The 17,932-nt window shown below is 45.8% G+C and overlaps 1 protein-coding gene across 4 annotated transcripts in view; it reads right to left on the reverse strand.

Annotated features, from left to right (window-relative positions):
• The window catches only part of DPYSL2 (dihydropyrimidinase like 2), a 75,060-nt gene that overhangs the window by 23,242 nt on the left and 33,886 nt on the right, over positions 1 to 17,932 (reverse strand). For all 4 annotated transcript variants that reach the window (XM_077306769.1, XM_077306771.1, XM_077306772.1 and 1 more), the window contains exons 4-7: positions 5,060 to 5,224; positions 3,926 to 3,987; positions 2,572 to 2,652; positions 1,200 to 1,268 (exon numbers count right to left, since the gene is read on the reverse strand). In XM_077306769.1, the coding sequence (XP_077162884.1) occupies positions 1,200 to 1,268; positions 2,572 to 2,652; positions 3,926 to 3,987; positions 5,060 to 5,224 (377 nt within the window). The remainder of the gene's footprint in view (positions 1 to 1,199; positions 1,269 to 2,571; positions 2,653 to 3,925; positions 3,988 to 5,059; positions 5,225 to 17,932) is intronic.

The raw sequence follows: 17,932 nt of genomic DNA on the forward strand, positions 1-17,932 counted from the left end.
AGGCAGGCAGGAAACCTGGCAGTCATAGGATTTTGGAAATATGACTGGAAACATCCAATTAAATCCCGAGGGTGGAAGGTTGCGGAAAGAACCAGAACTGGCTGAAAAAGTTTGCCAGTGGGAGTGGGAACTTCAGCCCACCATGCGGTGTCTTCCTCTTCTGCTAGGAACAGCGGAAACAGATTTATGCCAAGATCCTTAATTTGTATCCTTGATACATTACAGGACTCAAGATGCCTTAGGGCACAATTTGACATTTTTGTAGGCGCCGTGAAAACCCAAAGGATTTCTGCTTCTTTAAAAACTTAGACATGGGGAAGAAACTGCAATGCTTGACGCTGCTGCTGCACGTCTTCCTGGCCCTGGCATGAGGCAAAGTACCATTACTGCAACCACATAAAACATCACTGCAGCCTTTTCCATGTGGGTGGGGAGACACGGCTATGAAATGTCGCCTTTCAAGGCTCCGTAAGCTGCAGTCACAGCCTAGACTTAGTCACCACATGGACTGCCAGGAAACGTTAACTCATGCTGTAGCAGGACTCCCGAGGCTTCAGTCGGAGATATGACCATCTTTCCCACTTCCTTCGCCATCCTCCCCATCCATCGTACCAAGGGTGCAGAAGATATCCTCCCACTGGGATTTAGGAGGTCCACCTGTCCTTGTCATGTCCTACAGCAATGCACCTTCCCTTCAGCTTTCATCTTCTACTGGAGTCCCACCTGCCCCTAAAGGAGCACAGGTGGGCAAGGGGGTTGTTATATCAATGCACTTGGAGAAAGCAGACCTGCTGATTCTCTGTCATACCCCTGAAAAGCTTATCTGCTTCCCTTCCGAACTGCTGCTCCTCCAGAACTGAACTTCACTCACTCAAGCAGCTGCCCTCCTGAGCTCTTGCTCCATCCGGCTCTTGGCCTAATCTGGCTCTCTCCTCCCACTTATAACAGCAACCCTGTAGCCCACCTGTTCCTTCAGAGGCTTCTTCCCCATCCTCCCTCCAAAAAAAAAAAAAAAACACTATAGGAAACAGATTATGGGACAACAGCTGGGAAATGGGACAAAGAGTCCACCAAGTTGAAGATCTCATGTTCAAGTGTGCAAATTAAGACAGCCACTATGATTGAGCTCTTCTAGATCCGTAGTATTTACTGGAATAGTGGGATTCAGTCGAGGCTAAGAGATCGGCAACCCCACTCACCTCTTCAGGTCTACTCAGAACATGACCCTCGGGCCCAGTGATTCCCAGTTCCAAGATCCTTTGCTGCTCCTAAAAGAGAAAAATGTAGCAGAGCTCAGAAACGTTTTATACAAGAGAAGAGCCATGCTCACTCGACACAAGGCCATGGAGCCTGCCCAAGGCTTAATGAACAGCTCATGAGCAACTGCTTATAAATATTAAAGTGTCTTCTATCCATTCAGATTACTGGTCCAATATTTTCTACTGGAAGCAGCTCTCCAGGGTCACAGTCACAATGACCCTGAACACTGAGATCCTGTAACTGGAGAGGCTGGGAATCTGACCTTGGGACTTCCACAGTGTCTTTTTTTTTTAAAGAATAAACCAGATGAGACATTCCTGAAAAGGATTCTTTGCTTGAAAGTAGAGAGGGACTATCAGAATTTAAAATGCATGGATTAGTTTTTGGCCAATGCTTCCTTGAGTCATGGCTGCTTCTCAACGGGCGAATCAATTTGTTTTGCAGATGTGTGTAGGTTTTCTTGGCTTTATCGTTTGATTTATTTCTACTGGTTGATAAAAATCTGTTGTAAACCTTCCTGAGGGTCCTGAATGGGAACTATTCTAAATGCAGGGATTTCCGTGAGGCAACCCAGATGCAACAGGAGAGGTGAAACCAAAAAGGTGAAGAACAAAGACTTCTGAGTCATGAGAATCCTGGGTTTCCCTCGATTATATTTTTGTGCTGTCTTCCAAGATGATCAGGATGGTGTTATGGTCACAATAACTCAGCAAGGTACATTAGGCTGAGACCCCAAAAGAAGTTAAGGAGCTGGGTTCAGATCCTTCCCCTTCATAAAGCTCACTGGGTGATGTTGCATTGGTCATTATTTGCCTACTCCGCAAGATTATTGCAAGGACAAAAGGGAAGAAAGGAGAATCACATGCAATGTTCTGAGTTCCTCAAGGAACAGCAGTATTAAAATGAAATTTCTGAGCCTGGATCTCCCCGATCCCATCTGCTTCTGGACAAGCAGACCACCTTGGAATAAGAAAAGGCTGATGAAAACCAACAAAAAGAACTCTCTACACACCTAGGTTAGCCTCTCTTGACAGGAAGAGACAGCAGCAACGTTGTGAGCTTAGCTATATTCCGCCTAAGCATAGAAACCTGTATGAATAGTATCAAAGCTATTCAGATGTCTTCCAACCAAAGCCTAAACGTGGCTCTAAAATATTCCTTCTGTTGTTGCTGCTGCCCATTCCACTCCCCTACTTCCCCTCTGTCACCTCCCACGGGCACTGTTTCAGTTGTAGGCCCTGTGGTGCAGAGATCAAATCTTTCCCCTGGTGCCACACATCACTAACCATCCCAGCAAGCCTCAAAAGGTACCTCAGCAATGATGTCACCATTCTCAGCATGGACTTGGGCAATGGCGCCGATGTCACGGATCACACTCAAGACCTCATATATCTACGAGACAGAAAGGATGTTACTGTAATGCTTCCAATTTATTACATTTCAGCCCTGTCTTTCTTTCATTGTGGACTTGGTAGTGGCGTACAGTCTTCCTCTATCCATGCCCCTGCCTTCTCAGCATTTGTAGGAAGAAGCCCGTCTCCAGCCCACTGTAGCTCAAAACATTAATTTCTCTTGATCTCAGAATTCTTAGACCTATTTACAGAAAGTTCTCTTATACCGTATCTGAACACTGTTCCCCCTGCATCATCTCATTTGCTCTGGCTGACAGTAGATCACCAGAATCTTGAGCAAAGAAAGGTTTCTCCAACTCCTCCACCCTCAAGATGCTTTCAATTGGAGATGCCAGGAACTGGGACCTTCTGTGTGCAAGACAGGTGTGCAATATCTACTGCAGAAAAATGTCTTGTTTCCTATTCAGCAGCTAGGTTTACCAATTGGCTGAGATGGCGTGGGAGGTCAAATATACTGCTCAAGATCACCCAACAAGTGTTGCAGCTAAGTCAGGGTTTGAACCTTGGACTTCCACACTCTGACCATAACAGCACACTGGACTACAAGTAGGAAACCAGAGAATCACAACTGCCAACTGACAATGGTGGCCTACAGAAATTCAATTTGCTGTTTGTTGCGGAAACCTGGTTCCATCCACTTTACTCCTTCCAATCAATAGTACCCAGAAAAAACTCATGGTATTCAAAAGAACCCAGGGGGAGCAAAGGCTCAAAGGGTTGTTTCTGCTACCCAATACTGCTTGCCCGTTTTATGGCAGAAGTCTGCAATACCTGGTGAAACAGACTAACTGAAGTCACAGCCTCAACTGTTCTAGCCTATTTTTAAATGTAGGAAATAAAACATTCCTGCTCCAACCTCCAGAGCTCATGGATTCAATCATGTATCCCAGCCATAGACAATATAAAAGTCATGTACCAATCATGACTCCCAGTTGAATTCCAAATCTGCTTGGGTATTAGTGTTAACCTTTAAGGCCAAACATGGTCAGGGCCCAGGGTATTGGAGGGACCGCTTGGCTGACTACGCCCCTAAAGGACATTAAGATTGGTCCCGTACAAACAAACTGGTGATTCCTGGCCCGAAGGAAATACATCTGGCCTCAACCAGGGCCTTTTCAGTTGGGCCCCTCTACATAAATATACCTCCCCCCCCCCGTTGCTGATAGGACTGCTTTTAAGATGATCTGAGAGAAGGAGGGAGGGAGGGAGAGACAGAAAGACAGACACAGACAGACAGAAAGAAGTTCCCATACCTGAGAATCTGTTAGCTGAAAGTGATCCTTGAAGGCCATGTAAACCAAGAAGGAATTCACTCCTATTTGAAACACAGGAGGAAAGTGGGAAGGGAGAAAGATGTTTATCAGCTGCATCAAATCTACAAGGTTGAGGATGCAAGAACAGTCCCACTGCATCATACCAACTATCATGTCTTTCACCTGCCAATGTGTAATACTACTTTAATCCAGAAAGCCCTGTGTAAGTCTAGCCAAGTACACAACAATTCATCTGTGCCAACAGATATTTATTCTAGGCTTATTTGCAGATTCCAAATTTGCCAGTCTGTTGGTATAATTTGTTTGCTCATAACCCCGGGTCACTATAAAATGGGGAGAAATGTTTGCTTTGCAACAAAGTCTGTTAGCAGTGCATGGATGTGAACTGCCAAGTCACAATTACCTTTCCCTATGAATGCAGGCACATGAATGCCTCCCGCATCAACTAACGGTAGGAACTCAAACAGAAGAGATGAAGAGTATGCCTCTCTATCCATCTACAGCAGGGGTAGTCAAACTGCAGCCCTCCAGATGTCCATGGACTACAATTCCCAGAAGCCCCTGCCAGCGAATGCTGGCAGAGGCTTCTGGGAATTGTAGTCCATGGACATCTGGAGGGCCGCAGTTTGACTACCCCTGATCTACAGAACGTACAGTTTCCATCTATCTCAGGTCTGCGTGAGGAAGAAAGAGGTGGCTTAACCCTTCAGCTTCTAGTAATCTAAACCTGCTTCTCCAGTCTTGGAGTTTTTAAAGGGAGGAAAAGCACCCATTACAAAGCACCCTTAAAATGTTAACAACGCTGGGAGACTGAATTTGATGAGTGAAACTGAGTGAAAGTTCTATAGTCACAAGTCAAACTTAACCCGTACAAGCCTAACATTTGCGTTTTGTAGATGGGCAGCGATGTCTGACTTTCATCTAATCGGCTTGAGCCGTACAAAGGCTGTACGGAGAACTATAGCTGAAGCTTCCACAGCTAGACCATGTGCCCATTTCAGGGGGGAAAAAAGGGAAAAGCAGATTTCATAGCTATGGCTAGGATGGAGATGCTCCTTTAATCTCACATTAGCCTGAAAAATAATTGCACCTCCAAACAGCTCTCCAGCTCACCATGATCTTTAACCAATGCTTCCATCTCCTCCTGAACTCCTTTATGCCACTCCGTGATGTCCACATGCAAAGAGTAATCACAGCAGGACTTGCTGTCAGCCCATTCACGCCACTGGTCGAATGCAGAGAGCAAGCTGGTCCCTGGCTCCGGAACGACGTGATCAACTGCAGAAATAAAAAAAAAACAAAACACACAGTATACATTAACAAAATTTAATGTATGCCCACAAGGTTTATAAACTCATAACACAGATGTTGTTCTCACAAAGTTTTGCATCACAGGTTTGGATCTCATTGCAGACCTAGTTGGTAGCTGGAAAACAATGCTCATTTCCCAAGGTTAATGTTTTCATGACATTGACTGGTATGTAGGGCAGAGAGAGAAAGAGAGAATCCCAGCAGCTTATGAAGTTTGCCATGGCTTCTCAGACTCCCTCCCAGGAAAAGGGTCATGGGTCGGCATTATTGGGTAGCTTCTGGAGCACAGAGAGAGTCTACTTCCATTACTGGCTTGGCAAAGACCTCTGGAGCCCCCTTCCATTTCCTCTGGGCGGGGCAGTCCGGAAGCAGCAGGACAGAGCTGGTTATTCTACTTGCACAGAGCATGTTTATCCCACCCTTCCTCTAAGCGGCTCAGGGCAGCATGTATCATTCTCCTGTCTCTATTTTAGCCTCCAAACACTATAAGTGGATGCAGAGAGCAGGATAGGGCCAAGATCATTCGGAGAGCTCCTGGACAGAGAGCATGCTGATTGGTTAACATCTCAGCCGAGCAGAGAAAGGCTTGAGAGCTGAGTATTGAAGAGACAGTCAGATTTCCTGAAGCAGCCTGTCACTCAAGGCTCTCTGGTTCTGTGATGAATTAACCCCTCACAGTCCATCAGCTGTTTGTATGGCACTTCTAAGCTTTTAAAAAGTGCAGTTTGTCACTAAGCACAAAAGGAGTCAACTTGGGCTCTTTACACACAATGCTGTGTGGGTTGAAATTAGGGCATTGAGGGCAGATAATCCCCTCCACTTCCCCTAGGGCCGTGAAGAACTGATTTTTACTTATTTATACCCTGCTTTCATACCCAAGGGAAACTCAAAGCAGCTTACAACACAGTTCTCTCCTCCATGTTCTCCCCACCAACTAATTTCTGTTATTGTGGGGATTCCAACTCAAGTTTCCCAGGCCCTAGCCCAACATCCTAGCTGTTAAACCAGAATGACTGAAATGCATGCAGAGTTACTTGGTTTACCAAGCAAAAGGCAAACTGTGCAAGGCAACCTTAATCCCTACCTCCAGTCCCTTCTCCATTCCCTTTTGAGTTTTAAGAGAGAGAACAGTTTTGTTCCCTGAAAGAGTCAGGTGACCTTAGGCACAGTCATGCAGCTTTCAGCTCACCATCCATCTTCCAGCCCTATCTGCATTCAAAAAAGGTGGGAATTCCTCGGAGGGGGGAGGATCCAGTAGACATCCAACCAAGAAAGCCAAGACCTAAGAAGAACAGTCCAGCTGGATCAACTCAAAGGTCAATACAGTCTAACATCCTCTATCCCACAGTGGCCCCTTAACCTGGAGGCTGCCTTAAGCCATCATGACATAAGAAGCTGATGGGGGGAAGTCTTTGAAGCTGCTTTTGATGACTCAGTCTGCTTCATGAAGTCAAAGATCACATGGCGCTCTCCTGCAAATGTCAAGGCATCCAAAAGAAAACATGTGGGAAATGTCAAGTCACAGTTCCTTCTGGCCCACAGTAGCCACATGTGGGTGTTGTCTACATTTTTTCCCAAGAGAATCTTCTGCTTCCAGGCCAGTGGGCAGCAAACTGTTCTTCTAAGGACAGAGCTTCAGGCATAAAGTAAATTTACAAACATTGAGCTGCTTCCTCAGTCTATCTGGGCCTTCCAGATGTGAAGATATGACCCAGATGGTTAGGGCTTGCTGATTTTTCCCACCACAAGAGCCCATAAAGTGGTCACAGTTTAGACCAGCTCAATTTATAGAGCCCCGGAGGGACCGCCACAAGCAGCTGGGTGTATTACAAGCTGTGCACAGCCAGTTCACGTCTAGCAACATCTGGAAAGTTGATCTCGTATTCTAGTAGTTTTATGGTTTGCGGAGGGAACCCATTAAAACCTGTTAACAAATCAATGTAATTCCCCTTCGTGTTAATAGACCTATGATGGGAACACATGGGCAGGGAGACCCATCAGTACCAAATGTTTCCGGTATCTAAGTCAGGCTTTGTCAATCAAGGTTTCGTGAAACCCTGGGGTTTCTTGACAGCACTGGAAGGGTTTATTAAATGGGTGGGAGTTAATTTTGTGTTTGTGTGTGTATGTAATGTGAAACATGTATTGGATGATACATATGGTCATGTCTACCTGCTCCCCCTCCCCAAAAGGCCCAAGATAAACCTGGAGGGGAGGGGTCCTGGGTGGGCATTCACACAGTTATGCTTCCCAACCATATTCTGCATGATCACACCACTTCGGGATTTCTTGAAGCCTGAAGAATGTTTCAGGGGTTTCTCAATGGTAAAAAGTTGAGAAAGGCTGATCTAACCGATCACATAGGCATGATGACTGCTTGAAAGACACAATCCCAGGGAATCCATATCCCAAGGACAGATGGATAGTCACATGACCACTTCAACCAACCGGAAAGCTTGCAGCTTGATATTGTGGACTCAGATTCCCAAACTATGTATCATTACTTCCTAATACTGGCATTGCAAGAATAATGTGCCACACAAGTTAGAGGACTACACTGGGGAAGAGCTGGTATCCTCCTTCTACCAGCAGCTGCTGTGGGGATTCAACAGTCAAGGAAGGCGATTTTGCCCCCTTCCACCTCCATATGGCTTTTAATCCACATGGGTCAGAGAACCCAGGAAGCAGCTTTCCTGCAGCCGGAAGGGACTGCTGGGAAGAGGGGAACAAGGAGAGGCATCTGTCACCTTCAGCTCCTTCCACTCACACATCACAGTATTCAATCCACTCTTTGGACTTTTCTCAAATGTTATTTTATTTAAAAAACATTGCTATCCTGCCTGCCCTTCTCAAAAACAAAAAATTAAATTGTGCAGCCATTTTCCCCTGCCTCATTCCACACACCTTTCACTCTCTACTCCCCAGGCAAACCTTATTACAAATCCCAGCCTCCCTCCCTCTCTCCCCGGCCCCCCTATCGATTTCCACCTTGCTGTCTCTTCGGCTCTCCTTCCTCGAACAAATTAATCAGCTCAAGATTAAAAACAGACAATAAGCCAAAGCGAGACAACAAAGCAGGCCACTGTTAGCTTATCAGTGTAGTTTTAATGTGCCAGAGTTGGCAACAAGCCACAATGAAACACTACATGTTTTGAGAAAGCAAATCGCTCCAAAAAAATTTTTTTAAACTGGTGGAAGGAGATAAGCGTTCTAAATGCATCCGGCATAGAACAGCAAAAAGATCAGTTTTGTTTAGTTTATTTTTTAAAAAGAACCCAAGAACCAAATAGGAATAGGACATTTGAAAGACGCCTTTTGAAAAGCGTCACCCATTCATAAGGGAGAAAATTAAACCAAAGAGCATTATTTTAATAACAGCATTAAGAAAGGTCAGCAAGTAAGCACGGGTACATTCTTAAAGAACAGTAAGCCCTTATACCAAAAGATGCACAATGAAGAAATATCAGTATATCTAATTGTGAATATGAACCCAGCTGTGGATGCTTAAATCCACAGACTGGGGCAACTATGAAAGTATGGAGATGTTCCTCTGAACTGGTGGCCCATACAGGCTTGCAGAAAAATCTCAAAACTAACAAGATGATGATGATGAAGGCATGTCTGACTTTTGGCAATCCTATAGCTCAACTTTTGCCATGCTTTTCGATCTTGCATTGCTTCTTGTAGTTGAATAATGCTCTGGTCACTGTCCATTTTGATCGCATCTAACCACAATGTTCTTGGTCAGCCTATTTTCCTTTAATCACCGACCAATCCTAGAATAATTGCTCTTGCCATTGAGTTGGATCATGTGATATGGTCAAAATAAGTGAGCTAGAGTTTTGTGATTCTGCCTTCCAGTGATGTATCAGGTTTTATGTGCTGTAGTATTTCCTCGTTTGTGACTTTTACTGTCCATGGAACCCGCAGAAGCCTTCTCCAGCACCAGAGTTCAAAATGAGTCAACTCTCCTCTTGTCTGATTTTTTCATCGTCCAGCTTTCACAGACACAAGTGACTACTGGAAATATGACAGATCTAACTAATCTACATTGGGTAATTGGGCTCATGTCTTTTGCTTTTCCATGCTCAGTTCAAGTTTATTATTGCTGAGCGACGCAGAGCAATTTGACATTTAATTTCCATAGTGCAACCACCACTCTGATCCATCTGTGATGCAAAAAGATAAATTCTTGAACATATCCGATCTGTTCTCCATCCGCTGCTATTGTGACATGTCTAGGCATTATGTGTGTGTGTGTGTTTGCAATAGTCATTATTTCTGTCTTTTTATTGTTTATTTTCATGTTTAAACAAACAATTTAGGAAAATGTTTATACAAAAGTATAGGAAAAATATAGGAAGGGCAGCTGTTGTCTGAACTTACACAGACTCAAAACCAGTGCTGTGAGATCCTTCCTTTCCTGCCAGCTGCTGAAGCCACCGTGTTGGAGCTGGACAGATACACAGCAGAAGGGAAGGCTCAAGGGTGACCTCCCTACCCACCACCAACCCACCTGAGGCACAGACAGGGGATAGATGGGAAGAGGGAATCAACACTATGAGCAAGCAGGGGAGAAGGAACAGGGTCCTCCTCCTGATAGGGAAATGCGGCATATAAGAACCAACTCTTCTTCTTCTAGCCACTGAGGCTACTGTGGCGGAGGCACACAGGAGTCTGCAGCATCCTCATCCTCCAGCAACCCACCTACCTGTACTGCCACTGCCATGGATGGTGGGGCAAGGTGGAGCAGGAGCCTCTGCCATTCTGCCCACTGTTCCCCCAGCAACTGCTGTCATCACCACAGGTGACCAGGCGGGTGAGCAGAATTGGCTGATCCAAATCAAGGCCCAAACAGATTGTGTTAAAATATTGTGTAGTTTTCCCCCCAGGTATTGGCATTTCCACCAGCTAATTCAAGCACCAAGTGTGCAGGAGCATGTCGGGGAAACTGCCAGATGAGACCACAATTAGAAGATGCTCCTATGGAGACACCATCCGTATAACCCTCCTGCACTCACAGTGACCCGAACCAAAGGGTTGCCACAAATGTGCCAGTGGCACCCACTGTTCAGAAAGTCTGTCTGTTTTTATGTAAAAGGAGCTTCGGTTTGATCATTTCCCATTCCTCGGCTGACGGCCCCCAGAGTTTCAGAAATGATCCAGTTGGGACCAAATTACTCAGGAAGAGGCTACGATAACGACTCCTGCAGCAGAACCCCCCAGGTTGAAGTTTGCATTACCCTCCATTAGTAATTGCACAACACTGCATGTGGTAACGTAGGTTCATAGGGAGAGCACCACAAAAACATGTGTGGAGGGAACTCTGTAGCCGGTTTTGGAGTGACAAGGCACATGCATTGGATTAAAAGTGTCAACAGCCTGGAAACTCTGCAGGTTAGGATCTAGAAGGCCCAGGTTCAAATCCCTAATCCGCCACATAAGTTTGCTGGGGGACTTTGGGCCAATCACTGTGTCCCAACCTAGTTTACTTTGCAGGATTGTTGTGAAGATAAAACAGAAGAGAGAAGAACAGATGTAAGACACTTTGGGTCCCTGTTACGGGGAAAGGCGGCAAATAAGTGATGAAAATAAAGGTTAAAGGGCATGCCACTCTGTCTCTGCACATGATCAGAGACACTTGTGAATATATGAAGCTCCCTTACTCCAAATCAGAAAGTTGGGCAGGATTTGCTCCTCTGAGTAGCAGCAGCTCTCCCATTTCACCAGCAGAGACAGGTCCCTCCTGCAATTGAGATTCTTTCACCAGTGACGTGAGGGATTGATCATGAGACCTTGGGGCAGCTACATTCGTTCACAAGAAGTCCAGCGATGACAGGCTAACGCTGACCAGGACTTGTAAGGATTAAAACATCAGTGCCATGATAATCAGTGTGCCCAGGCTCTGAGCAGGGATGAGCCCTGTTCTGGCAAGCCAGCTGAAAGAAAAGCGTACCCAAGTATTAAGGCACTCACTTGTTCAACAGATTTAGAAGTCTGTAAACCAAGACAAAAAACTCTACTGTATCTGCAGAGAGCTGGTTGAATTTGTTCCTGGTACAACATGGATCTATTTGGCCTGGGTGGGTCTTACAGTTAAGGCAGAGCTTACTCAGCTTGGTGGCTTTAGAGGACATTATAGCTGACAGTGATATTGCCAGGCTGAACTGGAAAGAATGAGGAGGAAGCCTATCAAATGCAACAGGAAGGAAAAAGGAAGAATGCAAGCTTCAGAGTTTCACAGAACAGCCTTCTCCTTCTTCCTGAGACTAGGTGGTTTGAAATGGCTTGAGGAAAGTTTTGATCCATATGGGACACACACGCATTCTTCCTATCCTATAGCGGCATATATATACACGCATTCTTCCTATCCTATAGCAGCATACATTTCAAAAGGTCAGGCACCATGTAAGAACTACCTTGCTGAATTAGACCATTAATTACAGCATCTTTTTTTCTCCGTGGCATCCAACCACATGCCCCTAAAAGCCCTATACAGAAGGCCACAATGGCCAGAATACAGAGCTCCCATTGCTCTGGCATTCAGAGGCACACAACCTCTGAACATGGAAGTTCCACTTAGCAATCACAATTAGCTGTCAATTATGGACCTTGACTCCATAAGAAATGTAATCCATCTGGAAAGCCATCAAAGCTAATGGCTGCCGCTATATCATGTGGCTGAGTGTACCATGGCTAATTATATATCCTCTGAAAAGTTCTTTTGACTGTCTGCAACCTACAGCTCATCAGATTCACTGGAATGGCCTAGAAGTTCTACTGTTCTGAGAGAGGTGGGGGGAAGTTCTCTCTGCCCCAGGAATGGGCAACCCTTCTGGCCTGCGTGGCTAGAAGAACCACAACTTTGACATGTGAGGAGGTTCGTAGTCCGGCAAACCAAAATGGAAGCAAAGGAGGGAAGGGCAAGGCACACTAGGACAAGCGGAGACCCCCCCTGCAGCTCCTGCAGCTCCTGCACATAAGCAATGCTCTCTTTAAAAGCCACTTCAGTGTTCAATTGTCCCTAGCCTCAGAATTAAGTCTGAGTTAATAAGTAACACCAATACTCATTGGAAACTTTTGCAAAGGGGCCTAATAAATCCACACCACAGAGTAATTTAAACAGCAGGGATATTTGCCACCTCTAATCTAACCACTCTGTACCAATGAAAAGCGTCTGGCCGAGTTCTTTTGTCAAATTTGCCAACTTCTACACAGAACATATGCCAGGTAGGAAACGCTTTCCTTCATGAAGACATCAGATAACAAAGACACTGGATAGCAAAGATCCCACCAGGTGACAAAGTCAGAATGAAGTTAATGGCTAAAATCAAACTCATCCCTTTCTGAATTATAGTTATCAGCCCATAGCAAAATGCCTCTGAACCTGCCCCATTACATATTAGAGTACAGGGATCCCCAACACGGGAATCCCCATGGGCACCATGACACCTGTCAACATTTTTCCTGGCGCCCATGAAGTGTTTTTTAGAAAGTGGGTGGGGCCAGGTGGGCCTTTTGGTCAGCAGGGCTTCTGATTGGATGTGCATTTTAAAAGCACTGATCAGCAGCAGCTGCCACCACAGCGCAAGGATCTCCATTGCCTGACTGAAGTGGGATGCACGTAGATTTCATATGGGAAGGCAAGTACACTAGGCCTTAACAACACCTGCTAAACGGAGACTTCCTATTTGCGGATACAGCCAACGCGTTACATTTAAATTGACGAAAGACACATTTGTTCTCAAGTGTTCTCCAAAAAAGCAGTCATTCATTTCACAACAAAATATTTCAGTTCCATCCTGTCCGCTCAGTATACACTCCCTCCCCCACCCCCTCAGCTAGCAATTTGAATTAAAAAGGTAAAGTACTGTTTAGAATGAGACAGAACGTAGGGCGCTTTAAAAGGCAATAACCTGCCCAGCACACCCTCCTCCAATGCACCTCCCTCTAGCGCCAAGTCAGCATTTGAAACTCCCGCAGGATTTAAATTCAGCACAACTGGAGGCCTGCAGCTTCCTGCTGATCCCACTCGATCCCACTCGGCTGCCCTCCATCCCACCAGTCATGCAAAGCACTCCCCAGCATGGAAGCTAATAAGGCATTAAGGTCAGAGCTGATTCACATATCATGGGGTACACAAGTTGGGTCTGGGCTCCCCACTTGAAGTAAAAATCATACACGAGCGTCAGGTTGCCCCACATTCCTACACATGCAAAGGGCTCCATTTGGATTCGAACAGCAGCACACATGGATTCCCCCCCCCAGAGGCTTCCCAAACTGGAATGGTCCAAGGGGGTGCTATGTGGGCTGCTGGGAAAGCACATGTGTGGTATATGTGGACTCCCCCAGCAGGCCAAACACTGTATTTTTTCATGTCAGGAAAGCAGTATGTACAAAAGAGGAAGACTGACCCCACCCCCACACAAACCCCTTTGTCTGTCTCTTGTAGTCCTGATCCAAATTGGTGCCCACATGCATGGAAACTGAGAAGAACACACAGCTCACATCTGTTCCTCCACACCCAACCTGTGTACTCGGCAATGTGTGAACCGGAAAGATGCCGTAATCAATCTTGGTCCCCATCCATTTCAACGTGACTCTATCCTCACTTCAGGCTGAAGCACCATCCTCAGCGTAGGAAGGATATTTCTACGATAGCTCTATTAGATGAAGCAGCTGAACAAGGACCTTCCTTTAAGAGGCATGGAAGCTCTCCCCAGTCTGCGGAAAACAGGGTGGGCGAATGACGGAACCGGCTGGGAAGAATCATTTTATAGCTTCCTGCTGTTATGCTGCATCGCGTCCGGGCTGGGCGCATCAACAGTTGTGCCTTACTCAGCCACCTTTTCCTGACACAACTATGAATAGCTCTCAGAGAAAGCATCTGCACATACGACCCCCAACCCCCCGCCCCCAGGCACCCACCCAGGAAAAAAATCATTAAAAGCTTATAGGAAATTGCTTTCATTACTTCCTTTAGCCAACAGCACTGAGAGCAATCAAACTGTCTTATATCAAAGGACATTAGTTTTAATTAGAACTTTTGCTTAGGGGCTGTGTCAAACTTTCGGCACATAGTCAAAAGCCTGCTCTTCTACGCGCAAATCAACGGAGCCAGATCAAAGAGCCAGCCAATATGAGAGAGGCCTCCTAGTTCAAACACATTTTTAACAGTGTGGAAATCCAGAACGGGGACATGCTAAACTCCACACAGGCACTTCGCCACCCAAGCGAAGCAATAAAGAACGTCTGCATGTTCTAAGACATCTGGGTTTCTTAAGCCTTGGCAACAGCACTGCTTGATCTCAAGCGCCTTCGCTCAGCTAGCGTCTGACAAAATGTGGGCCCTCGACAGATATGAACTGCCTTCTTGCACACCCTTTCACTTAGAAATGTAATTAAAGTTATCAGTGGGTGATAGCTGACACGCTGCTCGTGACTCTGGAGTTGTTATTACAACTTATATACCCAGAATTATGAAAGGGGAGGCTAAATTTTCAGCAAAGCTGGGCCAACCTTTGTGGGATCTTTTCAAAGACACCACATGCTTAATACTAGATCAGACTATTGGCCTGGAGGCTACTCTGGAGTCTGTAAATGAGGCTCACATGTACAGAGGCCTCTGAGTGACTGTATTAAGGAGCTATCCAAGCAGCTGTAGTCCTCTTCTTTAGGCCTCTAGGATATGAAGGGGCTGTTGCTGCTCTTGGCCCCACCCCCCCAACCCGCCCTCCAGGACTTACCCGGATGGTGTGCCGTTACCCATAGAATCATAGAGTTGGAAGGGGCCATACAGGCCACCTAGTCCAACCCCCTGCTCAACGCAGGATCAGCCCTAAGCATCCTAAAGCAGGGTAATCACAATCAGGGTAAAATCCTGCCAATTGAATATGGGCATCATAGGCAAAACACAAGCACTTCCTTAACCATAGTTAATATCAGAAGCAAAATGCTTTCCTGAAAACTCCCTTTTCCACTAGTATTAACCATGGTTAAATGTTACATTGGCACCAACGTCGCTCGTAGCTAACGCCTACCAACTTGTCTTTTAACTAAGATTTGCTCATCAGCTTCAAACCGTGGTTATGGGGAACCATGGTTAACACAAACCATGGGTAGCTTGGTGCCAAAGTAATCCTTGGTCCCGGCAAAGGCCTGTGTGGGGGAAGAAAGAGAAGAAGCTAGGCTATGAAGCATGAGGTCATAGTATGTGTATGCGACTTACCACTTCCTCTTCCCTAAAATAAAAGAGCACTAGTGTTACGTCTCTACCAACCATTAGACATAAACAATGACCCCCCCCCCCCTTAGGAGGTATTTGCAAATTCAGTTTCTCCTTCCAAGCAAAGCATCATTTTTTTTTCATGATTCTTGACTTGAATAATCAGTGTAAAGATTGGACCTAATGCAGATTTGGAAAACTGCACACAATGGCAAGCACAAAAGAACTGCAAGCTGTAACAGCTCACTGTTTACTTCTCCCTTGTAGACTCCAAGAAAGGACGTTACACAGTTCATTTTGTGTCTACTATATTCAATTCATGGCCTTCGTCCCTCCCCCCCCCAAGAAACTGGATTTCAGGAGCAGAGAGGGAGAGAAGAAAACAGACTATGTTTTGCTAGTCTAAGAATGTGATCCACAGGGATCTCGTGGGCCCACACCGGTCTCTTTGTGAGCCACTGATATTTGGTTTGCCTAATCCATTCCAAAATACAAAACGTGGGTCCAAAAAACATTAGACAATAAGGGAACTGCATCTTCCAAACCGTGATTTGTTACTTGTTACAACTGTCAACATTGTAAAAATAGCCACACGGCAGAGAAAGCACAGATTTATTCTCACTCTTAGAAGCACTTTCCTGTGCTTTCAATTAGGTTTTACATCTCTGGGGACAACCAGGATCAAAATTAAGCCAAATGGGGAGGAAAGAACAAACCATCAAGGGGTTAGGCAGTATTTTTCAGGCCAGGCCACCAGTTAAAGAATGCAGGATTGTAAATAGATAAAAGTAATCTAAAAACCAAAGAGAATGCTTGGGAGAAGGCGCTGGGGATTTAACTTGGAAGCAGTGTTAACCCACTCAGAAGTAAACAAGGTTGATTGCAGGACGAGATGCAAAAGGCCAGCATTTTTGCTAAAGTGCCTGGGACACAGGAGCTGCTAGGAGCAAAAGCACTGAGCACCAACATGCCTCAGCAGACACTGGAGTCCTCGACTGATGTTTCACTGGTTCTAGATGACTACTCAGCAGCTGCAGAATGCACTCCAAACCACCTCCCAGTCAGCCTGGAGCAGATCCAGACAAGTGGCCCATCTATCCATCCCAGGATCATGTAGAAGAAAAAGGAGAAGCTGTTTTTTATACCCTGCTTTTCACTACCTCAAAGCAGCTTTCAATCGCCTTCCCTTCCTCTCTCCACAACGGAAACCCTGTGAGGTAGGTGGGGCTGAGAGAGCTCTGACAGGACTGCTCTGTGAGAACAGTTCTATCAGGACTATGACTAGCCCAAGGTCTCCCAGCTGGCTGCATATGGAGAAGTGGTGAATCAAACCCGGCTCACCAGATTAGAGGTCACAGCTCTTAGCTACTACACCAAGCTGGCTCTTTTTACTGTGATTGGCAGCTGTTCTTCAGGTCCTCCAACAGAGAAAGGCCTTTTCTAATATAATCTACCTAGAACCATTTAAGCACAGGTGCCAGGGACTGAACCCCGAGGCCCTCTGTATGCAAACCAAGTGCTCAACCCCTCAGCCACAGCCCTTCCCTTAAATTCAGATTCTATGAAATGTATCAAGCTTCCTTACACAAGAGTCAGACCACTGGTCAATCTAGCCCAGTATCACTGTGCCCGGTAGGAGCTCTTCAAGGACTCAAGGCAGCAGTAGATCTTTCCCTTCATCAACAAGAGGACCCAAGATATAACAGCTCCTAGCAACTGAATGGTCCGTAGCATACAAATGAAGACATACTTCAGGTATGTTCAAAGCATTTAATATATACTTCCTGGAACTACGGTTGCACTTCCCTTTGTTAAAGGTTATAGCTCAGTGCTAAAACACCTCATGAGATGGGCAGGTTCCTTCCCTAAGCAGAGATTCCAGGGACTGTTATCTAGGGATAACAGTAAATAGGCATTTATAAACAGGCATTTTCAAGCATTCAAAGTGTTTCATGGACACTCTGTAAGGTCAATATTACCAATCCCATATCATAGATTTTTTTGGGGGGGGGGGGAGATACTGAGGCTGAAAGAGATTGTCTAAGGTCATGGCAGGGGCAAGATTCAAGTAGAGGGGCTTCCCAATCTATAGCAGTGCAGCAGCAGCTCTTAGCAACTTGATCAACACAGCTCCGTGATACCAAACAATAGATCTTTCTCTGCAGCTCCCACAACTCTCCCACCACTTCCCATATTAGGTAAGGGGCCGGGCTGGCATCTTCATCAAAAAGAATTGCCAGATTTCAGATTTACTGGGCCTATGGGAGCAGGTCGGAAGCCCTGGGCTGTTACCTAGCAACCACACAATATGCTTCCAGCTTACCTCTGAGGCTCAAGGTGGTTGCTAGGCAACAGTCCAGGCCCTCGATATAGAGGAGGAAAGCTTCATGGGCGAGTGGGACCAGGCAGGCAAAAGCTGATGGACAGCAAGGGAAAATGGAAATGGGCAC

The sequence above is a fragment of the Paroedura picta genome, chromosome 12 (genome assembly GCF_049243985.1).
Source record: "Paroedura picta isolate Pp20150507F chromosome 12, Ppicta_v3.0, whole genome shotgun sequence".
NCBI lineage: Eukaryota > Metazoa > Chordata > Lepidosauria > Squamata > Gekkonidae > Paroedura > Paroedura picta.